This window comes from Bombina bombina, chromosome 6 (assembly GCF_027579735.1).
Source record: "Bombina bombina isolate aBomBom1 chromosome 6, aBomBom1.pri, whole genome shotgun sequence".
Lineage (NCBI taxonomy): Eukaryota > Metazoa > Chordata > Amphibia > Anura > Bombinatoridae > Bombina > Bombina bombina.
Window position 1 is genome coordinate 517769355 of NC_069504.1, and position 27618 is coordinate 517796972.

The window sequence follows — 27618 nt, forward strand, 5'->3', positions numbered from 1 at the left end:
AGTAAGGGATGTTTTGGAATAATATGTGTGTGTTAAATCTGGTGTTAATAGACTAAGAACCTGCCCTTTTTTGTGTTGACAATTTGCTATCTATAGTGTCAAGTGGACCCTTATGTGAGATTCTTCACTTTTAAAAGAAAAGTCTCTTGAGAGTTTGGAATTAGCAGCTTGGAGCTAGCTGGTGATTGGTGGCTGCACATATATGCCTCTTGTCATTGGTTCGCCTGATGTGTTCATCTAGCTCCCAGCAGTAGTGTATTGATTCTCAGTAGCCTACTCTTCAACTAAAAGTATACAAAGTTTAATTTTGAATTGAATGTTCCTTTAAGGGGGGAAGAGGAATAAAGAGTTAGTTCAAATATTTTAAAAACAGGGTAAATGTGCGTCATGAAAAAAATGTTTTACTCTTTGTTTTGTTTCAAAATACAAGATGGGGCCACATGAGCTTCCTTAGACACCACTTTTCTCAGGTCATCTGAAATAAATACAGTCTTATTTTGTGGGTTTATTATTTTGTGGGTTTATTATTTTGTGGGTTTGTGTTTAAAAGAGGGCATTGCAAAATGTAAAACGAATGCCCTAATTTATGTTTTTATACTGGGGGTTGAACTCATCTACCAATGGACAATCTATCTCTCTACAGTTTAGTGAGTGGGGACAAACATGCATTTTATTCATGCTAAAAATATGTTGCTCTTTCATACTCATAATACAAATGTCTAATGCCCTTTAAAGGGACACTGAACCCACATTTTTTCTTTCGTGATTCAGATAGAGCATGCCATTTTAAGCAACTTTTCAATTTACTCCTATTATCAAATTTTCTTCATTCTCTTGCTATCTTTATTTGAAAAGCAAGAATGTAAGTTTAGATGCCGGCCCATATTTGGTGAACAACCTGTGTGGTTTTCTTGCTGATTGGTGGATAAATTCACCCACCAATAAAAAAGTGCTGTCCAGGGTCTGAACCAAAAATTGACTGGCTCCTTAGCTTAGATGCCTTCTTTTTCAAATAAAGATAGCAAGAGAACAAAGTAAAAGTGATAATAGGAGTAAAATTAGAACGTTGCTTAAAATTGCATGATCTATCTGAATCACAAAAGAAAAAATTTGTGTTCAGTGTCCCTTTAGTATTAGATTGCAAATATGATATATACTGTAGTTTAGTATTTGTAAAACAAAATCCCAGTGATTCACTAGAAGTGTCTTCTTAGTCCATATATATAGTGAAGCCAGCTAATCATATACACAGGTACCTCAGAGCGTTCTGCCTAAATCAAGTCTAATATTTGGGCTGTTCTTTCTTAGTAATGTAATGCAGCTGGGGAAAGGCATTCCAGGAACATTGGCCTTGCCACTCTGGCAGACATCTAACTCAAGCCCTGCACACAAGCCTGAAACCAAAGTCATTCAAATACACTCCCAGATGTCTGATTAACTAAGATATAGGATCACTTTAATAAGACATGCTTTATCGTCAGACAGCTTCCTGCGCTGGAACACCGCTTTTCCTGTTCATTTTTTTCCCATGCTTTTTTATAATATATTTAATGGCAGCGCTTTGCTTACTAACTTTGAATAGTCCCATGAAGATGTCAACATTTTGCACATTTTGGTTCTAGGAAGAATTCACTTCTAATATGCCAATGCCAACATATCCTGGCAGCAGCTTATTAAACACAATTAATATGAAGGAAAATATTTAAAAAGATTTCATACAGACGTGCGCTGGTCCCTTCACTGTGATTCTCACGCTGCGGCTTCCATGCGGTACTGCAATTATAGTTTCTTCTCCTGTGGAAAAAGTAAAAAGTTACACTGATTAATACAGATGTTGGAGTATCATGTGACTGAACAGTGCTGCGAGACATGTTTAAATGCTAAAGCAGGTGTATGATTTTTTTTGTTAATAGAATCTCTTTTAAGTATTTCATAAAATACTTTTTTTTTATCCCACGTTATTCCGAAATCCATATTCTATTCCAAAACAAGTATTTAAAAAAATTAAAATAAAGACCTATCATAACTTTATTTTTTCCAAGGGCAGTGGAAGTTTAGAGGTAACTTTTCAGGAAAATATATTCAACATACAGCACAGCGACTTCTCTGCAACGCAATGGATTTTAAATAGTAGTAATACGAGTATACTATTCATAAAGTAAGCAACATTAAAGGGACATCAAAGTACTTTTATATAGACAAAGTATAGCAAGTAAACATTGGCAATGGACAAACACCAACACGGAAATGTATTACAGGGACAGTAAACACCTTGTAATTCCAAGATTTTTCTGATGTGTTGCTGTGGAATAGCCAATCAGCCAAATCTTAATGTTTTTAAAACCAATTAACATCCTTTTTCTGCAGCTATTTATCAATAGCCAAACTCCACCCACAATTTGCTTTATGTGAAGGAGCCAATCTGGGCTTTAGTTCACAGACAACAATACTAGCCCTGACTATAATGTTAGTATGAAGTGAATTGTTTTGCAGTTGTTATCTGATAAAGCCAATTAGTGACATATATGTAGCAGAGTTAGGCTGGAGAAGTCAGCAGGGTGCATTTCATATTCTTAGAATTACAAATTGCTAAATTTTCATTGCTAAATTACATGAAGAGGGGGCAAGATAAATAATGAAAAAATATTGCCAAGTTGTTTCATTATGCATAACTAAACATTTTATATAAAAATATTAAAGGGACATGAAACCCAATTTTTTTCTTTCATGATTTAGAAAGAGCATGCAAATTTAAACAACTTTCTAATTTACTTCTATTATCTAATTTGCTTCATTCTCTTGATATACTTTTTTGAAAAGCATATCTAGATAGGCTCAGTAGTTGCTGATTGGTTGCTGCACATAGATGACTTGTTGTGATTTGGTCACCCATGTGCATTGCAATTTCTTCAACAAAGGATATCTAAAGAATGAAGCACATTAGATAATAGAAGTAAATTGAAATGTTTAAAATTGTATTCTCTACTTGAATCATGAAAGAACATTTTTGTGTTTAGCCCTTTAAGGTGTTTACTGCCTTTTTAAGATTCAGAAATAAACATTATTTTTTACCATGTAGCTCTGTCATCAAATCTAATATTGACATGTAACTACAAAAGTAGATTATTAGAGGCCAATTTATCAAGGGCCGAATGGCTCCTGATGCCCCTGTTTTCCCGGAAACAGCAGTTATGAAGCAGGGGTCTTAAGACCGCTGCTCCTTAACTGCTCCACCTGCTCTGAGCGGCGGACAGCAATCAACCCAATGGCCGTGAATCTGCAGGGGGCGGCAATGCACAAGCAGTTCAACAGAACTGCTTGTTCAATGTTGAATGCCAATAGCATATGCTGTCAGCATTCAGCGATGTCTGTCGGACATGATACGCTACAGCAGATCATGTCGGACAGACATAGTTAAATCGGCCCCTTAGACTGTTGGTTAAAATCCCATGGTAATCCTTTTAGTTTAGGTGTGTGATCTCTTTTACCTGATCAGTGAGAATCCACATGATTAATGAGTAATACAAAACAGTCATTATGAATTTAAAGGGACATAAAAGTGCAAACAAATCCTGTAATGTGTTTTATTATTGCACTATTGCTTGTGAGTAACTATATGCTGAATCCGTGCAAAGGGCTTAAACAGCTAAAACAGCTATACAGCAGCTTAACATATCTGGTGAGTCAATGACAAGAGGCATTTGTGTGTAGTCACCAATCAGTAGCTAGCTCCCAGTAGTTCCTTGCTACTCCTGTGCCTACCTAGGTATGATTTTCAAGAAAGGATACCAAAAGAAAAGAAGTACACTTGATAACAGAAGTAAACTAAAACTGTCTCTTAAAACTGAAATCAATACCATGAACCATGAAAGTTTAATTTTCAGTTTCATATCTCTTTAAATGTTAGCTCATTCATGAAGATGTTTAAGTTCATAAAAATTATTACTAAGTCTTCAATAAAGTGATCAAATGAATGAGTTTTATTTAGCTCAGTTTTTTTATATGTAGTAAAACAAACAAACAGATTCAACTCAATTCCTATTGTTCATTATTTGAAATAGGTCTTGCGGGGTAATAAAGTGGGCTGAGCATTGTGTTGTTTTCTGTATATTTTTGTTGAATGTATATATATATATATATATGAAAAAAATAAAATATATATATATATATATATATATACAGGTAGCCCTCAGTTTACGCCGGGGTTAGGTTCCAGAAGGAATGGTTGGAAATCGAAACCGTTGTAATTTGAAACCCAGTTTATAATGTAAGTCAATGGGAAGTGAGGGAGATAGGTTCCAGGCCCCTCTCAAAATTGTCATAAGTAACACCAAATACATTATTTTAAAAGCTTTGAAATTAAGATTTTACATGCTAGACAGCATTATAAACCTAATAAAATAATCACAAAACACATAATATATAATTAAACTAAGTTAAATGAACAAAAATATTTGCTAAACAGAATTATAAACCTAATAAAATAATCACACAACACAGACTTCACTTGCATTTTTCTGCAAACAGTTTTTTCTATGCATTCCAATCTGGACTGTGTTATAGACAGGAAGATCTTGTTTCTTTGAAATCTGCTCGATAGCTCAGGTCTGGTTAAACTGATTAATTTCAGCTTGCTTGGCTTTGCTGCAACACAAGCGGACAGCTCCACCTACTGGCTATTTTAATAAATGCACTGCTTCTCAATGCTTTTCAATAGCAGTCACATGACTGGAAAAAAAGGTTGTTATTCTGAAACGGTGTAAATTGAACCGTTGTAAAACGAGGGCCACCTGTATATATATATATATATATATATATATATATATACACACACACACAAACACATAGACATACACATATACAGAGAGAAACACAATCGGCAGATCATTCAAATAACTGGAATCTGTAATATGTGGAAAGTAATATTTTTTCTCTATTTACAAAAATATGCAATTAGTGAGGAAAAGCAAAGTATTATTGTTGCAGTCAGCGTGTATCCTTGGGGCGGTTTTACACAGTTTGCAATACTATATACTTGTAAAGCTGTCAGAAGTGACGCTCTTTAAACCACAGACTTCCATAAAGGATCATTTATATGAAGATTGTAAAACTAAAATAAGCTAATTTGGTTAAAGTAGCAATTTAGCTAAATTATTCATCTGAGAGAATGTTTGCTATAAAAAATATATACATATAAATATTTACTCTAATTGTACTGATCAGGGCATCTGTTAGGGTTGCTGTGTTCTGAACTCCTTTTATTTTTGTTATTTTGGATAACTAAAAATAACATCTGTTTTGTACCCAATCATGTTTACATTGCACTCTATGGTTTTTAACACTTCTAACATGGCAACATGATTTTGCTGAGTGTGCATCTTATTGAACAGCTGCATAGGGCTTAAAGAAATACTGAACCCAATTTTTTTCTTTCATGATTCAGATGTAAGCTAACGAGCGCTCATTTTTGGTTCAGCTCCTGGGTAGCGCTTGCTGACTGGTGACACAAACCAGCAAGCGCTATCCAGGGTGCTGAACAAAAAATGAGCCGCTCGTAACCTTACATTTCTGCTTCATCAAATAAAGACACCAAAAGAACAAAGAAAATTAATAATACGAGTAAATTAGAAAGTTGCTTAAAATTGCATGATCTATCTGAATCATGAAAGAAAAATTTGGGTTCAGTATCCCTTTAAGGAATGCATCTAAGTACGCTTTGCATGTAGTTAAACTGGGCACATTCAGGTTGACCTGGTCATAAAATTAAATTTTGATACATTCGTTTGAATTTTGAATGTTTATATAACATTCTAACATTCTATTTTTGCATTTTCTTTTTCGAATTTTTCAATAACATCCAAAAATATTTGTTGTAATAATATAATGTTAAGCTATATATTTTATATCACATTCAATTTTGAAATGCAATATTCAAATTTGAATGTCACATTCGAATTCGAATGTAGCATTTGAATTCGAAATAGTATTTCTAGTCTACAACTGTTTATAAATGTAATATTCAAATTTGAATGGGACATAATTTGAATGTAATATTCAAATTTGAATGTGACATTTGAATTAGAATGTGACATTTGAAAACTGTAAATAACATTCGGTAATAGAATTTTTAAGAATATTCGTTCTTTTCAACATTCAATTATGTAGATCGAATTTCTACAATAACAGTCGCTCTAAAATTTGAATATAAACACATTCGCCCATCCCCAGGCTTGACCACTCCCACCGGTGGTTTCTATAACTCCATCTATTCAGCCCCACCCAAAAATAGCCAATATAGGGCCAGATTACATGTGGAGTGCTAACAGTTACGCACAATCGATAAGGGGTTTATCGCAGGTGTTTGCGCACGTCTGGTTTTTCGCTTGTATTACAAGTTGAAAGTAAATGCAATCGCTTGAGCACAATTCAAGTTAACGTGTGTCGGGTTAGCATCTCCTCAGAGCTCTGGTTAACTGTTTTGCGACACAAAAAAGTGTCACAAAACACATTAAAAATACATTACTAAGTATAGTTACACTCATAATAACACTATCTAATAAAAAGTATTAAAAAGGGGTGTGTCCAAGCCGCGGCCATGCTAGGATGGAAAAATAGGAGCTCTTCACTTCACATAAATTATCGGCTAATTATCCTACTATAGAAGCGACATCAATATCTTTTATATAAAGCACAAACTTTACCAGAACCTACCGAGCCGATTGATGCTTATATTACATAAGTAATCCGGTGTGGAGACCTATAATGGACTATTGCAGATATTGACGGCGTCCTTTAGTCTACTTCACATCTTCCTTCCCTGATCCCCGGGTTATAACAGTTAATATAGCACTGTGGTAACAAGCTCTCAAACATGGGGGAAGACCTTCATTGTTTAATACAAAATCTCCTCAGAAAGCTAGATCAGAAAATCCATGACTGCTTTGACGACCTCACACATCTGCTAAAAGCTCAATGCTGGGAAGAGAACAATGGAGCATCTAAGATGGCGAAGAGAAGAGACGTCGCCATACAGCAGATACAACTGCAGGGGGATAAAGGCTTCATACCCCATACCGAAGATACGGATGAGAACTGGTCACTAAATGACAGAGAGATAAACACTAAGCAACATTTTACCTTGCTTAAGAGGGAATACCCTGCTATTAGCACCATAGATAGCTCTGTCGCCGACACATTGCAGCAGATCGGATCCTGGGTAGAGCCCTATCTTGCAGAAATTCGGCATCACAGTTAATGCACAAAAGGGAACAGTTCAGACCCACCTAATCCAGAAGATAAGAGGAGACTACCAGCGATGCATGGGAAACCCCAGGGTGCAACTATCCACACATGGGACACATGGCGGTTTGAGACCTCTACTACCTGGTAACCTCAGCCAGCTAAACGCATTTGATCTGCCGTTACATTTGCTGACCCGGGTTCCCCTGCATTATATGTTTGGACTGTAGCGACTGTAAAGGAGAGGTGTGGGGTAATCACAAGGATCCTGACATTCTCACACCACGGGGTACCTAGTTACCTACTGACCATACATATTTGTTGATTTCCCACAATTCCATACCATAGATCTCATTAGTAATGTACTGTAATCTGTATTTCTTTGTATCTGTTACTCTTTTATTCATTTATAACAAGTTTGAATATGTTTTACCTAATATATATAGACTTGTTTTCACGCACAAAGTTGGTTATTGATGAAAGGTTCCTCCCTTATAACAGAGATCTATATGTCTCTTAACACCTAATTATAAGCCTCTTCTATTCCCCTAGCAATATTTTGAATACCTAAAGAGAAATAATTTTGGTTCATGTAACTGTTCAATGAGGGACAAACCTGTTATTTGCAATATTCATTTAGGGGGCCCCTACTAAATTATATTAACGCTGTATTGTTTCTACAACATGGACCCTCCACTGGGTGAGTTTAACTTTTAAAAGGGCTGGTATAGGATATTGTTCACCCCCAATCTAGTTAGACTACTACAAGTTTTTTTTTAGCCTGGCACTGTATGTTTAAAATTACAGCCTACTTTGTTTTCTTATACACATACCTTTGGCTGATTATTGTAATATTGAAAATGATTTCAGTAACTTAGAACTCTAGTTGCAATATACATTACTTAATATTCTCCCATAACTTCTACGCTGACCTGTTATTAGTATTTACTATAATATAGCCAAATGACTATTATGCAAACAGGTTCAATTTGACTACTTTGCACCATATATCACACCGTTTTTGCAAGAATACTTATCTAGAAGGGGGCTGCCTGATATATTTTTAAAATAACTCGAGAACCTCTTCTCTTATTGTTTTATTCTTTTCTTATGGTTACACATTATGTATGCTAGCCGGAAACAAATAACTGATTATAGACCCTAGGCTACGGAATTTTTTTTACTCATGTTTCAGACATCTATTGTTATAAAGAATGCCTAATTTAATACTTTACATATACAGGCAGACATTTTTACTTTGCCACTTCTAGTGTAATAGAGACTTATGGAGTTTGTAAGCTATATACATTCAATCAAGTACCTGTTTATTGTTACTCAGCCCAGATTTTCAGGCTTCCTATTCTCCTGACCATTATGATGTTATGAACAAAACACACATTCACCTGTGAGCGTCAATATCCTTACCTGAAAAGTTAATGTATATCTATTTATTATATGTGTGACACACTTTATATTCTCCTTTTTGTTGTACCATACATGAAGCTCTAATAAACCTCAATAAAAAATGTATTTAAAAAAAAAAAGTGTGGGGGCGTGGCTAAGCAAGGAACATGGCCGGTCATAATTTCTGAAGCTCCAAGAGCAGTTTAAGAGACCCACCATTTATCACTCGAAATACCCAGCATCTTGTGTTCATACAGCTACATACTGAAGCCTAAATACCTACTACACAGAATGCTGTGAACACTTTACTGGGTTCTCTTACTTTTTATCGACTTACTAGAAGGTGGTCTACTATGCAACCCTTCCCCCGGCAGCATGGGTTAGACTGCAATCGCACCAAAATACTAAAATCAATAACGGGGACTAAAACAAGAGAAGAGTTGCATTTTCAACGACATAAGCAAATATGGAGGAGCTACACTGCCTAATACTTACTCTGTTGAAGAATTTCGCAGTGGATTATTGCGCAAAAATGGAGGACTTAAGATCTGTGCTAAAGTCAGAGGTGGAGCTCACAGATGGACACCCGAGCCAAATGGATCCCCTTTTGATAACCCCAACCATCCAAACCGAGTTGAGATCTAAAGTCCTGAAATCCTCTCATCCCTCAATAGGAGAGCTGACTCTGATGGTGGAGCTCGAACCGGACCCATACGATCTATTGTTACCTCAAGGAGCCATGACAGATGAGGTCCAGCCATGGAGGAGTTCCCCGTTGTCACTGTGGAGTGCAGACGTAGAAGCGGAAACCGCTAAGTGTGATCGAGCCCTCTATGGAGGAAAATCGACACGGGTCTTGGGGATGCGGCCGGCCCTCTGATGCAACACCCTGATCCGTCCTTGCTCCGCAAATGGTCCCAACACTGGTGCAAGTGGCAGTCATCTGGCTCACCAACAAAGTGTGGCTTCTTCATAGAGACGATCTGCAATCTTCCCACCGTGACCCGACCGCAGTGCCGCTATAAATCTGGCATCGGGTGAGATCCTCTGAGATCCCTAGTCTCTCCACAGAACTTTGCTTTTGTGACACTAACTCTTCTATTATCCCATTAATGACGACAGTACTGTCCGATATTGGCTCTACTAATGCATAAGCTCATTGTACCTTTTCAGCAACTAAGAACTATTTGTTTTTTGCACCTATATAATCAAATTTGTTCCTGTTCATGTATGTCTTAAATATTCTCTTTAAAAACCTAGATAGCGGATGGCTAGTGGAATGGTCTGAAGGTGTTACCTTACATATGTTTTTACTGTTTTTAATATAACACGGGGGATAGCTTAGGGGTCTATGGTCATATAGTAATTTAAGGTACACCTGCGCCCCATAGATAGATTCTTTTGGATAGTTTACATTTATTAACCACACAGTAGTTTTCTATAAGATGTCACCCTGGTGTACACAGCCTCCTGATATCAACACACCAGCAAAGGGATCCCTTACTATTTCACCACTACCTTACTTAAAAGTTCTATAGGGTTGCTTGATAGGCTATACTGTATAATGACCCTCCATCAGCAGTAACTATATTGCAATTCTTCCATTCAGCAACTGAACAATAGTTTCCCGTAGTTAGTACTTTAGGAGACAGGAAGGGCACAACAGGACTAGCCCATTTATCGTTGTGCTCCCTTTATTATCTGTGTGTATTATAGATTGATGTACTAACAGTCTTTATTGTTTGTAGTGTATTTGAAATTTATGTGAACCTTGCTACGAATGTGGCTTTATCTAGAATACCCAGATTAATTTGTAATATAATGCCTCCAGCTCAGGGCAATATTGTTCACCTACTCTGCTTAACCCCCGCCTTCAGACTAACTATTTTAGTGCGATAAAGCAAAGCTCTGCATCACTGGCCCACGCCTCTAGGTACTTTATTTTGTTGGACGTAATAGTAACTAACTTACTGGTTCCCTTAGTGGCAGAGCATATATTGTGCACTGTACATTAACACTACTAATCCCTGTGAAAGCTATCTTTAAGGTACCTATACTTTAATGTTTTGCTATTGTTATCTGAGCCTTCTGCAACATATCTGAGTTGTATGTACATATATACCTACATCACCTAAGATCTCATTACTCTCCAGGTTAATTCTGAAATCTATATGAGCTCTGTAGTACATACCCCTAGCGTAGTATATAACCAGAGATTATGTTAAGTATACCCCCCTCTACTCTTTTATGGTGCAAACTCTATTTGCCTCCTACTTTCTAAAACCCTTTCCTAATATATAAAGTCCTGCCTCCCATTTCCCCCCATTTCGAGCGGCTCTCACCCGCTGTTAAATTCCCTTATACCCCCCATCAGATGGCACCTGATAAACTACCAGACTATGTGATTATAGATTACTTCCATTTTTTCCTCTTACAATTGAAATAGAAGTCTCTTCTCTAGCAATTCTAGGATAACTATTATACATTGGCTCTTATCTATTAGAGGCATGCTTAATCATATCTACTGCTATAGAGATAGTACCTTATGCCTCCATGGGCCCAAGTAACTTCTCACTTTCTATTACCATCTGATGGAATGCTATTGTTATAAAACTTAAAATGAGGTTACATAGTCCGGTGTCCTAAAAGACTCTCTGCTGTACACATCGGTCAAGGATTTAGTTACATAATAATTAACACAGAGTAGATGTGGCTGCTTTATTTATATCTGGATGTTATCTCTTATAATGATACCTAGTTTGATATAGGACATGTTTTTGGTTGTATGTTCTTTTTTTTTTTTTTTCTCAAAACCTCAATAAAAATTTCTTTAAAAAAAAAAAGTGTTAAAAAAAATATTGCTCAAAAAAGGTTATAAGGGCTCAAAGATATGAGATCTAAAGTGTTAGAAAAAAAAAAGGCAGGCAAAGTGCTTTAACATAAAGACACATACATATACATGTCTACAGATGTATATGTATGTATATATATATATATATATATATATATATATATATATATATATATATACACACACAGTTGTGCTCAATTTATGATTTCTTGGCCATTTTTCAGAGAATATGAATGATAACACAAAAACTTTTCTTTCACTCATGGAGATGTGTGAGCTACAAAGGCATAGGAAATTTGGTCAGAATTGATGGCAAGATGAATGCAGTATGTTATCAAAAAAAAATACTGGAGGAAAATTTGCATTCATCAGCCCGGAAGCTGCGCATGGGACGTACCTGTACATTCCAACATGACAATGATCCTAAACACAAGGCCAAGTCAACCTGTCATTGGCTACAGCAGAATAAAGTGAAGGTTCTGGAGTGGCCATCTCAGTCTCCTGACCTCAATATCATTGAGCCACTCTGGGGAGATCTCAAACGTGCAGTTCATGCAAGACAGCCAAAGAATTTACAGGAACTGGAGGGTTTTTGCCAGGAAGAATGGGCAGCTTTACCATCTGAGAAGATAAAGAGCCTCATCCACAAATACCACAAAAGACTTCAAGCTGTCATTGATTTTAAAGGGGGCAATACACGGTATTAAGAACTGGGGTATGTAAACTTTTGATCAGGGGTAGTTTCTGTTGTCATTATGATTTAAATATGGCTTCAGCCAAACACTAACCATAAGTGAAAGAAAAGTTTTTGTAAATTCTGCCAGGGTATGTAAACTTATGAGCACAACTGTATATATATATTCATATGTGTGTACATGTATATTTATGTATTTATATGTATATTTATGTATTTACAGGCATATATACACATATAAACACATAAATTCAGTTGTATAAATATATATTTGTGCAAAAAAACATGATATAATTGGAAACCAAATTTATGCTTACCTGATAAATCTCTTTCTTTCCGGATATGGAGAGTCCACAACGTCATTCAATTACTAGTGGGAATATCACTCCTGGCCAGCAGGAGGAGGCAAAGAGCATCACAGCAAAGCTGTTAAGTGTCACTCCCCTACCCATAATCCCCAGTCATTTGACCGAAGTGAAATGGAAAAGGAATAACACAAAGGTGTAGAGGTGTCTGAGGTTTAGTAAAAAATAACTGTCTTAATAAAGGGTGAGGACGTGGACTCTCCATATACAGAAATAAATAAATTTATCAGGTAAGCATAAATTTTGTTTTCTTTCCTAAGATATGGAGAGTCCAAAACATCATTCAATTACTAGTGAGAACCAATACCCAAGCTAGAGGACACAGAATGAACAGGGAGGGAGAACAAGACAGGCAGACCTAAACTGAAGGCACCACCGCTTGAAGAACCTTTCTCCCAAAAGAGCCCTCAGCCGAGGCAAAAGTATCACATTTTTAAAATTTGGAAAAAGTATGCAGAGAGGACCAAGTTGCAGCCTTGCAAATCTGTTCCACAGAAGCTTCATTTTTGAAAGCCCAAGAGAAACAAACAAACAGGGCAGAAGACTGGAGAAAATCCTTAGTCACCTGTAGATAGAATTTTAGAGCATGCACAACATCCAAGTTGTGCAACAAACGTTCTTTATGAGAAGAAAGATTGGGACAGAGAGAAGGAACAACAATTTCCTGATTAATATTTCTTTCCGAAACCACTTTAGGAAGAAAACCCAATCCGCATGAAAAGATAAGGTAAGGGGAATCACACTGCAAAGCTGAGAGTTCATAAACTCTCAGAGCAGAAGAGATAGCAATAATAAACAAAACCTTCCAAGATAGCAACTTAATATCTATGGAATGAATTGGCTCAAACGGAGCCTGCTGCAAAATTTAAAAACAAGATTAAGGCTCCAAGGAGGAGCAACAGGTTTAAACACAGGCCTGATTCTGACCAGGGCCTGACAAAAAGATTGAACATCTGGCACATCCGCCAGACGCTTGTGTAACAAAATAGATAATGCAGAAATCTGACCTTTCAGAGAACCGACTGACAACCCTTTCTCCAGACCGTCCTGGAGAAAAGACAAAATTCTAGGAATCCTGACCCTACTCCAAGAGTAGTCCTTAGATTCACACCAATAAAGGTATTTACACCATACTTTATGATAAATCTTTCGAGTAACAGGCTTGCGAGCCTGGATCATGGTCTCAATGACCGACTCAGAAAATCCACGCTTAGACAGAACTAAGCGTTCAATCTCCAAGCAGTCAGCTTCAGAGAAACGAGATTTGGATGGAGGAATGGACCCTGAGTTAGAAGGTCCTTCCTCAGAGGCAACCTCAAAGGTGGCCGAGATGACATCTTCACTAGGTCTGCATACCAGATCCTGCGAGGCCATGCAGGAGCTATTAGAATTACCAAGGCTCTCTCCTGTTTGATACAGGCTATAACTCGTAGAAGGAGCGCAAACGGAGGAAACAGGTATGCTAGACCAAAATCCCAAGGAACCTCCAGAGCATCTATCAGAGCGGCCTGAGGATCTCTTGACCTTGAACAGTACCTTGGAAGCTTGGCGTTTTGCCGAGACGCCATCACATCCAACTCCGGCACCCCCCCCCATTTGAGGGTTAACCTGGAGAACACCTCCGGATGGAGAGCCCACTCCCCAGGATGAAATGTCTGTCTGCTCAGGAAATCCGCTTCCCAGTTTTCCACTCCAGGAATGTGGATGGCAGATGGACAACAATTGTGAGTTTCCGCCCCCTGAATAATCCATGCCACTTCCTTCATAGCTAAGGAACTCTGAGTTCCTACCTGGTGGTTGATGTAAGCCACTGAGGTGATGTTGTCTGACTGAAACCTGATAAACCAGGCTGAGGACAATTGAGGCTAAGCCATCAGAGCATTGTAAATCGCTCTCAATTACAACATGTTTATGGGGAGAGCAGACTCCTCTCGAGTCCATAGTCCCTGCACCTTTAACGAGTCCCAGACTGCTCCCCAGCCTATCAGGCTGGCGTCCATAGTTACAATCACCCAGGAAGGTCTCCGGAAGCATGTGCCCTGAGACAGATGGTCCTGAGAAAGCCACCACGGGAGAGAGTCTCTTGTCGACTGGTCTAGCTCTATCCTCTGAGACCGATCCGAATGGTCTCCGTTCCATTGTCTGAGCATGCATAATTGCAGAGCTCTCAAATGGAATTGAGTAAAGGGAATGATGTCCATGGAAGCGACCATCAGACCAATGACCTCCATACATTGAGTCACTGATGGCCGAACAGTAGACTGTAGAGAGACGCAAGAGGAGAGAAGTCTGGATTTTCTGACCTCTGTCAGAAAAATTTTCATAGATAGGGAATCTATTATGGTTCCTAAGAAAACCACCCTTGTAGCTGGAACAAGGGAACTCTTTTCCAGATTCACTTTACAACCGTGAGAACGTAGAAAAGACAACAAGATCTCTAGTTGAAAAGATGGTGCCTTAACCAATATGTCATCCAGGAATGGCGCCACTGCAATTCCCCAAGACCTGATCACTGCCAAGAGAGCCCCCAGAACCTTTGAGAAAATTCTGGGAGCTGTGGCAAGGCCAAACGGAAGAGCCACAAACTAAAAGTGTTTGTCTAGAAAGGTGAACATGAAGATACACGACCTTCAGGTCTATGATCGTCAAGAACTGACCCTCTTAGACCAAAAGAGGAATGGAACGAATGGTTTCCATTTTGAAGGACGGTACCCTGAGAAACTTGTTGAGGCACTTTAGGTCTAAAATGGGTCGAAAAGTTCCTATTTTTGGGCACCACGAAAAGATTTGAATAGAATCCTAGACCCTGTTCCCTTACTGGAACTGGAACAATCACTCCCAGGGAGGAAAGGTCCTGAACGCAGTTCAAGAATGCTTTCTACCTGATCTGCAGATAATCTTGAGAGGTGGAATCTGTCCCTGGGAGGTAAAGTTTTGAATTCTATTTTGTAACCCTGAGATACTATGTCCTCAGCCAAAGGATCTTGGACATCTCGTCTCCACGCTTGACAAAACAGGGAAAGTCTGCCCCCACTTGATCCGATCCTGGACAGGGGGCCGACCCTTCATGCTGACTTAGACTCAGCTGAGTGTTTCTTTGATTGCTTCCCCTTATTCCAAGACTGAATGGGCTTCCATGAAGACTTGGACTGCTCCTGCTTGGAAGACGGAGAGGAAGACTTTTGACCTTTGAAGTTACAAAAGAAACAAAAATTACTTTGACGTCCTTTGAGTCTGTTCTTCTTGTCTTGTGGTAGAAAATACCCTTTTCCACCTGTAATATCAGAAATTATTTCTGCCAGACTAGGTCCGAACAAGGTCTTAACCTTGTAAGGAAGTACCAGGAGCTTTGACTTAGAGGTAACATCAGATGACCAAGATTTTAGCCACAATGCCCTGCGGACTAGGACAGTGAAGCCAGAAATCTTGGCTCCCAGTCTAATAACTTGCATGTTAGCATCAGAAATTACGGAATTGGCTAGTTTGAAAATCTTAATCTTATCTTGTATCTCATTCAACTGAGTCTTTACTAAAATTGATTCAGACAAGGCGTCTGTGGCAATACAAACTGCAGGTTGCCATTGAAGACCTTGATGAACATACATATTCTTCAAATAAGCTTCCAGATTTGTGTCCATGGGATCCTTAAAGGAGCAGCTATCCTCTATAGGGATCGTAGTTCTCTTAGCCAGAGTAGAAATAGCACCTTCTACTTTAGGCACCATGCACCAAGAATCTTTAATGAAGTCAGCAACAGGAAACATCTTTTTAAATACGGGAGATGGGGAGAAAGGAATCCCTGGCTTCTCCCATTCCTGTGAAATAATCTCCGTCACACGGTCTGGGACAGGAAAAACTCCCACAGAGGAAGGAACATCATAGTATTTATTAAGTTTACTAGACTTCTTAGGGTTGACAATGACAGAAGTATCGGAGTCATCCAAAGTAGCCAATACCTCCTTTAACAGTACACAAAGCTGTTCAAGCTTAAATCTGAGATTTCACCCTTAGAGGCTACTGACATATCCTCCTCATCAGATTTATGAGGGAGGGCAACCTGCGTAGCAGTAGGTGGAACAGAAACCTTACTATCTGAATGTCTAATTTTCCTCTTGCGTTTTCCCAGCATAGGAAAAGCAGATAATGCCGCAGATACCGCAGAAGATACATGTGCAGCAAAATCTGCAGGGAACTAAACTCCTCCAGGAGGCTGAGAGGAACTGCAGGGTACTGTATCTACCAGCACATTGGTGTGCTTTGTACCCACTTTATACTATAAAGCACATTTTTATGTATCATCCTTAATGGTCTGCACATATAGTGCTCTCTGTTTGTTTTACACCTGTTGCAGAACTACAGTATTGGAAGTATCCTTGAACGGGTGAGCTGTCATACCCATCTAAATCTACAGCCTGCCCCTACCAGCACATGAGTGTGCTCGTGGAGTATGTGAGTACTCATTTGGCTATTCTGTTGCTTTTTCTTATGTCTTCAATCAGACTATACCACACATGAGGCGCCCCTCTGTTTTTTATTTCTCCTAGTTCTTGCCTGGATCATCCGGTTGAGAGGAGGCAGCCGCCGCTCAGCTATCAACTTATTTGTAAAAAGAGACATTTTCTTTCCTGTATACTCCAAAAGGGATCTATATAACCTTATATTGATATATTGTTCACCTCATAAGATAACATTAGTTTGTTTAAGTTTAAAATTGTCTTTAAGGGTTATCAATAACTACCATCTGAATTGTATACCATTCTGCGCCCCCTCCACTGTGATTTTATCACGTATTAGGGTACTGTATGTGATGCCATAGAGGCTTGGGACGTTTGGAGAGAAAGCTGTGGCATTGCATGAACAGCATCATCCTGAGAGGCTCAGCAGGCAACAATTTATCTTTAAATTTAAGTGTTCTATCTAAGCATGCAGCACAGAATTGCACAGGCAAAACAATTTGTGCCTCTAGGCATAACAAGCATTTGTCAAAAGACACAGAGTCTTCCATGTCCATAATACTGAATAAAAAATTCCCCAAATTGTAGAAATGTTTTAAATATACTGTCACTTTAAGAATTTTTAATACCACAGCTGCTTAATGTTATGCAAAAATCTTTAAAATAATAAACCAATCAGGCCACCTACACCTCAGACAGGCTGAGGTGCCTTACCGTAACACTTATACACAATTTGGCTGCCAGAAGTCTCTAAAACGATTGTATAGTAGATCGACACTGAAGAGACTGAAATTCAATGACGCCGCTCCGTTAATATCCGACAGCAGAGAGAAGTCACATGACCGGCAGAGAGAGGAAACTATGCAGCAAGTAAAAGGCGCTCGTTTCCCTCTGCCTACAACACCGGAGCTAAATTTACCAACTGCCAAATTTTAAGTTTACACATAAATCCTTGTATAAAACATAAGCCCCACCCACATACTAATAAAGTATTTCAACAAAATTAGCCCAAAGAGGAAAAACATCCCAATAAATGGAAGATTAACCCCTAGGGGCCGAATTATCAAGCTCCGAATGGAGCTTGATGCCCCTTGTTTCGGGCGAGCCTTTAGGCTCGCCGGAAACAGAAGTTATGAAGCAGCAGTCCATAACTTGTCTGCCTGCTCTGAGGCCGCAGACAGAAATCAACCCAATTGAATACGATCAAGCTGATTGACACCGCTGAATCTGCAGGGGGCGGCATTGCACCAGCAGTTCACAAGAATGATGCAATGGTGCAATGATAAATGCCGACAACGTATGCTGTCAGCATTTATCGATGTGCGGCGGACATGATACGCTACATTGTATCATGTCTGCTCGCAAATTAATAAATAGGACCCCTAGTCTCAACATACATAATGTGCCTGCTCACTGTCAAAGAGAATCCTGTATAAAGGATTTTAAAAATGTCCCCATCTACTGCATATGAAATATTTTTCTGAAGTGCAAGTCTCCAAGACCAAAAGCACTTACCTGCAGGCTAGCTGTCCGGCAGGAAGACAGCTCACAAGGTGTGAAAAGACACATATTCCTTACAGAGACTTGTAGAAAAAGAGTAACCAACTCTGGCTTTCTGTACCATGGGCAGCAATGTGTTAGGAAACAAAGCAAGGACTACCTCACAACTTCCTAACTGCTTAAAAACCACCACTACTACTAGAGATTGACGTGGACTCAGCTAAACCCAAATCCCAGGCAAAGAGAATGATTGGGGATTATGGATATGGGAGTAACACTTAATAGCTTTGCTGTGGTGCTCTTATATTCCCAATAGAGATTTAATGACGTTGTGGACTCTCCATATCTTAGAAAATAAATATTTATTTATGAATCAATAGTGCATATGGTATGTGAAATATTCATATTTTCACGTTGGGTTAGCGCACTTGAGAATATTCGATCGAGCTTGAGTAGGGTGTCCACTTTTTTGCTCCATTGACTTCTATGGGGGAATACGTTATCGTACACGTAATATTCTGTTTGGCCTTTAATGCATATTGGATAAGCGCAAGACCGAAAAGAGTTTACTTTTAACTCAACCCAACACGCGCAAAAAAGCTTGCTTCTAGTGGAGTCAACGCTCAAGCAGGAGAATTAAATAGCACTCCACTTGTAATTTGGTCCATAAATTGCATACATTACGCCAACATTTTTTATGTTTTGTTATTTGAGCTAATCTGTAAACTGCAGAAGATTCATTTATGCCAGTTCACCAAGTTAGATATATTATTTTACTAGTCTGTTAGCTTAATGTAAAGTGCAAGAGATTCAGATGCTGCATTATAAAAATATATACATTAGACCAACAAATACCTCATAGACATCCAGACAGAGCCCACACTTCAGGACAGTTATTATTTTTTTTTTTTAAAAAAGAATTCTGGGCCAATTAACACAGGACAAACCCCCAAAAACCAGTGCTGTCGCCGGAAAATATTGCCAGATATGTATGGCAGAGAAGTATGGTTATGAAACTAGCTTAATATATTGAATACAAGGGATATGCCTCATATTATATCATATATACTGAGAGGAGAAGTTATTTCTGGCTTTCAACAAACATCTGTGCATTAGTTGTAAGATATTTGTAAAAATTGACAGCTGACAGCAGTTTAAAAAAAAAAGAAAAAAAAAGATCTACTCATACAGCTGAATGTCCTGGTGTTATTGTCTAATTATCAGCAAAGTAAAGGAAGTTATTCATCTGAGCCATAAATGTCTATTTCCTGCCCCATAGAGCAACACCCTGCAACATTTTCAGCATTAATAATACACAGGAAAATGTAATTTAAGACTACTTTGCTTAAATCTAAAAATAAGTTCAACCACAGATGATACCTAGCTTGCACATATAACAGGAACCTTGTATTTAAGCTACTTTTAAAAATTATGTCCTAGAAGTAGCGCTTAGAGCACGGACTAGTTTCTTATTAATATAATAACAATGTTAAGACTTTTGGATATAATAACAAAATATTTATTTTGTAGAATAAAATGAAACAGTGGATTAATTAATAAGGGACGTCTCCCTGTAACAAATTAAAACCGATATATAAATGTGCAACTGATACCAATAAAAATAATACATATAACTGTGTAGTATATATTTTCTAAAAACAATTATTCTCACATATGAAAGATCATCTGAAAAGCCTAACTACATAGACGAATTAAGGCATATGTCCACCGAACAACAAACACCACCAATGAGCAGGGAATAGTAAAGTCAATCAATGCGTCTCAGCTATTTCATGGTAATAACAACCGCTGATACAATATACCTTGCACCTCAGACAAAGGTGTATATGTGGATTTTACAGTGTGGCTCCTCTCTGCGGTCCTGTCCGCATCTAGGAGGAGAGGTAAGTTGTGACTCCTGCTGGTCCAGTCACGTGACTCCTATTACGTCACAGTGTCGTAGTATCGTGATTCGTTGCTATCAACTGTAGAGTGGATAACTGTAGCGCTACAGAAATGGAAAAAACTTGGTAACCTTTATATTCAGGGAGCAAGTGTGTCTTTATGTCGTCTCAAAGCACTTTTTATCGCCTTCCCTCTTTCTCGGTAAGTGTAATCCCAGATATTTCTGCAGGTCTTTATCTTGAATCGAGCTGTGACAAAGAGATTCTATTTGGTGTAAGAAAAGTCTACGCGTTTTACCCCAGACTGGGCTTTATCAAGACTGATGAGAATCTGTGCTGGAAAGTCCATTTAAAAAGGCCTCCCTTTGCTCTAATTAGTGCTTGTGCTTCTCAATTAAAGGTGGACACTTTTTTGGTGAATTGGTTAAGGTGGACACTTAATATTTTACCTTTTATCACAGTTTATATTGATACATTAAAATTTACTGAATTTCTATAAACCTAATATTCATTCATACTTAAATTATATATAACTTAAGTAAATGTGGTTATCTTTCCACATTATCATTCACAGACCTTATTCTAAAAATGGCTTAAGGGATAGGTTTGAAAAATTAACCTTTTCATAGGATAAACATAGCTCCTGCATGCATACATGTATGTTAGGATTTTGTGCAAATTATATGGATGTTATATAAAAAGTACATTATACAGACCCTTACAGAAGAAATACTATTTATAGAGACATTTATAGCAGAGGTGTTATATCCAACTCTGAATTTAAACCTGAAGGATACAATGTATCCATTTGATATATTAGTTCTGCTTCAATTTTCAATAGTTGTAATTCTCTATTACCCCCTCTCCAATTTGGTACCAGTTTCATGACACCCCAAAATTTAAGATCCTTAACTTTACTATCATGTGTTTCTCTGAAGTGTGTATACAAATGGGTTTCTAAATTACCCCTATCTATGCATGAAATATGTTCCCAGATTCTTTCTCTCAGGGTCCTGGTGGTCTCCCCTATGTAGAATTTTTTACAAGAACATTCAATTATGTATATTACATATCTAAACATCTTATGATGTCGTTGATGTTTAATTTAAATTAGTTTGTCGGTGACACAATACTTTTTTGCACCTATATTTGCAAGATCTGCACCCGACGCATGGATAGAATCCTTTAAAAGGATTACCCTCTATATTAGTCTAAGTGTAGGTTTTCTTTAACGATGTCATTTCACTGGGAGCTAGCAAACTTTTTATATTTTTTGCTTTTTTATAGATTATGTTAGGGTGTTCTGACAGTTGTTCCCCTATTATTGGGTCAGTTTGAATAAGGTGCCAATGTTTATTAAGGATCTTCATGATGATGACGTTATCTGTATTAAACTCTGTAATAAAGGGAACATTTAATCTGGCACTGTTTTCTAATTTGTTTTCCTTTTTATCTTCGTACGTTAAGCGATTTTACCTTTCTATTTTATCCACCTCTCTTTTTGCTTGTGACATAATCTCTGAGTTGTAACCTCTTTCAGTAGACCTTTTTTCAAGAATTTCTATTTGTCTTTCATAGTCTTCAATATTGGAACAATTTCTCTTTATTCTTATATATTGGCCCTTTGGTATAATGTCCTTCCAGTGGCCTAGATGGCAGCTGTTATAGTGTATAAAATTGTTTGCATCTACTTACTATTCTGTGATATCTATTTTTAAATCTAGAAAGGTAATGGGAGTAGGGCTGTATTGTTTAGTGAAACTAAGGCCCATGGGGCCTATCTATCAAGCTCCGAAAGGAGCTTGACGGCCCGTGTTTCTGGGGAGTCTTCAGACTCACCAGAAACAGCAGTTATGAAGCAGCGGTCACAAAGACCACTGCTCCATAACCTGTCCGCCTGCTCTGAGCAGGCGGACAGACATCTCCGGAAATCAACCCGATCGAGTACGATCAGGTTGATTGACACCTCCCTGCTGGCGGCCCATTGGCCGCGAGTCAGCAGGGGGCGGCGTTGCACCAGCAGCTCTTGTGAGCTACTGGTGCAATGTTAAATGCGGAGAGCGTATTGCTCTCCGCATTCAGCGATGTCTTGCGGACCTGATCCGTACTGTCGGATCAGGTCCGTAAGACATTTCTTAAATATGCCTCCATATTGTTAACATTCATATCTTCCAAAAACTTTGTGAGTTCCCCCCATTTGTCCCTGCCACACAAATATCAGATCGTCTATATATCTTTTATATAGCACGAGATTCGCACCCAGCTCATGCTTGAGGAAAAATTCTTCCTCCAAAATCCCCATAAAGAGATTAGCATAGCTGGGTGCGAATCTCGTGCCCATCGCTGTCCCCTTTGTCTGTAAATAAAAATGCCAGTCAAAGGAGAAGTAATTATGATGAAGAATAAATGTAATACTTTCAAGGATAAAATCTTTTTATATCTCTCTAAGAGTAGAATCCCTGTTCAGATATGTTAGTACTGCCTGTATACCAAGTTCATGATCAATATTCGTACAACGATGAAACATCACAAGAAACCAATATATAATTGCTCTTCCATTCTAGTTGTTCTAGACACCTTAAAATATCTGTAGTGTCTTTTAGATAGGAAAGGAGCTGTTTAACAAAGCCCTGAAGATAACCATCTATATACTGTGACAAATTAGAGGTGAGAGAATCAATCCCTGAGATAATGGGTCTTCCGGGCGGATTGGTGGGATGTTTGTGCAATTTGGGTAAGAAATAGAAAATAGGTATTTTTGGAAATTTTCGGCTAAGAAAATTATACTCTCTTGTATTCAGAATAGTTTTACTTTTAGCCTCATCTAATAGTTTTGTTAATCTTAATAAAAATTTTCGTGTTGGATCTAGTGATAATTTTTGATATGTGACTGAATCTCCCAATCTCCCAATAGTATCTCTGCTTCTAAAATATATTTATCTCTGTCCATCACTCCCTTGTCTGCTGGTTTCACAATTCTTTTTTTTTTTTTACAGGAAAATGTAATTTAAGACTACTTTGCTTAAATCTAAAAATAAGTTCAACCACAGATGATACCTAGCTTGCACATATAACAGGGACATTGTGTTTAAGCTACTTTTAGACATGTTCCATTTTAAATAGCTTTTTCCTCAAAACAGGTTTAATATAATAAACTCATATTTGTCAAATACAATAAGCATAGCCATATTTTGTGTAGCTAAGTGATCTGCCTTAGTAACATGTTGGCGTGCTATCTGGCAGCTACGTTGTTGCCTTTAAACATTATTCCAAATCTCTCCTGAAGCACTAGCTTTCTGAGATTTTTGTACTTCAGAAGCAGATATCTGCCTGTTGGAAATAGATATAGCATTGTAAATTATATTTTAAAAAAAGTCTCACAAACAGATAAGCTGTGATTATATTACCAGAGCAAACACTTCTTTATTAGTTGATTTTATAATCAAGCACTATATTCTTTTGGAAACAATCTTCTTAATATGAGACATACTTTGTTAAAGAGCTAGTAAACCTAGCAAATAATCTTATATAATTCTGCACATAGTGCAGAATTATATAACATTAGCTTAGTGCCAGATTACACAGCGCGCCCGATAGCGCTATTAAAATCAATGTAGCTCGCTCCCACTCTGGTCTGGTAATGAGCTACATTGAGTTTAATAGTGCGATCGAGCCGGCTGTGATTAGACAGCGTGCCCAGATGCGCTTAGGAGAAGAAAACAGACCCGCTCCGTTCTGTTTTCTTTGCGTGATATCTATTTAGCCCTTCACTTTAGAAATCTGGTGCTAAGCTAATGTTATATAATTCTGCACTATGTGCAGAATTATATAACATTATTTGCTAGGTTTACTGACCCTTTAAAGCGATGGTAAACATTCCCCATTGTGTAATCAGATCCGGAATGTTATATTTTAGATGGAGTTTAATCATCAGTTGTAATAAAGATGTGCTATAACTTACTTTTTAATGTAGCGCGGAAATTTAAATACCCCTCACTCCAGATGTCCCAGAAATTTTTGCGACCTAATGGTTTCAACTGTTCTCAAATCAGTGCTCTAGCCATACAGCACTTTCTTTCATGTAATTGGCAAGAGTCCATGAGCTAGTGACGTATGGGATATACAATCCTACCAGGAGGGGCAAAGTTTCCCAAACCTCAAAATGCCTATAAATACACCCCTCACCACACCCACAATTCAGTTTTACAAACTTTGCCTCCTATGGAGGTGTTGAAGTAAGTTTGTGCTAAGATTTCTACGTTGATATGCGCTTCTCAGCATTGTTGAAGCCCGATTCCTCTCAGAGTACAGTGAATTTCAGAGAGATGTGAAGGGAGTATAACCTATTGAATGCAATGGTTTTCCTCACGGGAGATCTGTTTCATAGGTTCTCTGTTATCGGTCGTAGAGATTCATCTCCTACCTCCCTTTTCAGATTGATGATATACTCTCATATTCTATTACCTCTACTGATAACCATTTCAGTACTGGTTTGGCTATCTGCTATATGTGGATGGGTGTCTTTTGGTAAGTATGTTTTTATTACTTAAGACACTCTCAGCTATGGTTTGCCACTTTATGTATTTATATAAAGTTCTAAATATATGTATTGTACTTATATTTGCCATGATTCAGGTTTTCAGTATATTTCCTTTTGCAGACTGTCAGTTTCATATCTGGGAAATGCTTTTTTTAGGAAAAATGTATTTCTTACCTGGGGTATAGCCTCTTTTTCAAATTGACTGTCTTTTAAATTCGTGGGCAGAATTTGGCTCGTGAGAGCGCAAAATCCCAAAGTTTATTGCGTCATTATTGGCGCGAGATTTTTTTTGGCGCAAAGTTACGTTTGGTGATGCAAATTCGTCATTTCCGGTGTCTTAGTTGACGCTGAGTCCTTCACAAGGTTGCGTCATCTGTGACAGAGGGCTATGCTGTTTGCATTTTTTTCCCATTGCTGAAACTGCCATATAAGGAAATTGATAATTTTGCTTTATATGTTGTTTTTTCTCTTACATTTGCAAGATGTCTCAATCTGATCCTGTCTCAGAAATCACTGTTGGAACCCTGCTGCCTAACAGTTCTACCAAAGCTAAGTGCATTTGTTGTAAACTTGTGGAGGTTATATCTCCTGCTGTGGTTTGTAATAGTTGTCATGATAAACTTTTACATGCAGAGAATGTATCCATCAGTAGTAGTTCATTACCTGTTGCTGTCCCCTCAACATCTAATGCACAAGATATACCTGTAAATTTAATAGAATGTATTTATGATTCTATTCAGAAGGCTTTGTCTGCCATCCCACCTTCTAATAAACGTAAAAGGTCTTTTAAAACTTCTCATAAAGTTGATGAAATTTCAAATGACCGGCAACATGCTGAATTATCCTTCTCTGATGAGGATCTATCTGGTTCAGAAGATCCTGCCTCAGATATTGACACTGACAAATCTTCTTATTTATTTAAAATGGAGTTTATTTGTTCTTTGTTAAAAGAAGTGTTGATTACATTGGATATGGAGGAAACTAGTCCTCTTGATATTAAAACTAGTAAATGTTTAAATTCGTTTTTTCCAGTTCCTGATGCTATTTCTGATATGATTTCTAAGGAATGGAATAGGCCTGGTACTTCTTTTATTCCTTCTTCAAGGTTTAAAAAATTGTCTCCTTTGCCAGCAGTTACTTTAGAGTTTTGGGAAAAGATCCCCAAAGTTGATGGGGCTATCTCTACTCTTGCTAAACGTACTACTATTCCTACGGAAGATAGTACTTCTTTTAAAGATCCTTTAGATAGGAAACTTGAATCTTATCTAAGGAAAGCCTATTTATATTCAGGTCATCTTCTCAGGTCTGCAATTTCTTTGGCTGATGTTGCAGCTGCTTCAACTTTTTGGTTGGATACTTTAGCGCAACAAGTATTGGATCATAATTTATCTAGCATTGTTAACTTGATTCAATATGCTAATAATTTAATTTGTGATGCCATTTTTGATATCATCAAAATTGATATTAAATCTATGTCTTTAGCTATTTTAGCTAGAAGATCTTTGTGGTTTAAATCTTGGAATGCTGACATGACTTCTAAGTCCAGATTGCTATCTCTTTCTTTCCAAGGTAATAAGTTATTTGGTTCTCAGTTGGATTCAATCATTTCAACTGTCACTGGGGGAAGGGAGTTTTTTGCCTCAGTATAAAAGACCTAAGGGTAAATCTAAAGTTTCTTACCGTTTTTGTTCCTTTCGACAAAATAAGGAACAGAAACCTAATTCCTCCCCCAAGGAATCTGTTTCCAATTGGAAGCCTTCCTCTAATTGGAATAAATCCAAGCCATTTAAGAGATCAAAGCCAGCCCCCAAGTCCGCATGAAGGTGCGGCCCTCATTCCAGCTCAGCTGGTAGGGGGCAGATTAAGATTTTTCAAAGATGTTTGGACCAATTCGCTCCAAAATCAATGGATTTAGAGTATTGTCTCTCAGGGGTACAGAATAGTATTCAGAGTAAGACCGCCTGTGAGAAGATTTTTTTCTCTCACGCATCCCTGCAAACCCATTAAAGGCTCAGGCTTTCCTGAAGTGTGTTTGTGACCTGGAGTTATCAGGGGTAATCATGCCAGTTCCGTTTCAGGAACAGGGTCTGGGGTTTTATTCAAATCTATTCATTGTCCCAAAGAAAGAAAATTCATTCAGACCAGCTTTGGATCTAAAAATTTTGAATTGATATGTAAGAGTACCAACTTTCAAAATGGTGACTTTAAGGACTATTCTGCCTTTTGTTCAGCAAGGGCATTATATGTCCACAATAGACTTACAGGATGCATATCTTCATATTCCGATTCATCCAGATCACTATCAGTTCCTGAGATTCTCTTTTCTAGACAAGCATTACCAATGTGTTGCTCTTCCTTTTGGCCTAGCGACAGCTCCAAGAATATTTTCAAAGGTTCTCTGTGCCCTACTCTCTGTAATCAGAGAGTGGGGTATTGCAGTGTTTCCTTATTTGGATGATATCTTGGTACTTCCTCAGTCTTTACGTTCTGCAGAATCTCACATGAATCAACTAGTGTTGTTTCTTCAAAAACATGGTTGGAGGATCAATTTACCAAAAAGTTCTTTAAATCCTCAGACATGGGTAACCTTTTAGGTTTCCAGATAGATTCAGTGTCCATGGCTTTGTCTCTAATGGACAAGAGACATTTGAAATTGGTTGCAGCCTG

At 37.9% G+C, this 27618-nt stretch overlaps 1 protein-coding gene across 1 annotated transcript in view; it reads right to left on the reverse strand.

The window, feature by feature from the left end:
* Positions 1-27618, reverse strand: part of LOC128664505 (ADAMTS-like protein 3) — a gene marked incomplete at its 5' end in the record, with an annotated part of 417110 nt that overhangs the window by 341618 nt on the left and 47874 nt on the right. Inside the window, one exon of the mRNA XM_053719326.1 lies at positions 1720-1794. Within this exon, the coding sequence (XP_053575301.1) occupies positions 1720-1794 (75 nt within the window). The remainder of the gene's footprint in view (positions 1-1719; positions 1795-27618) is intronic.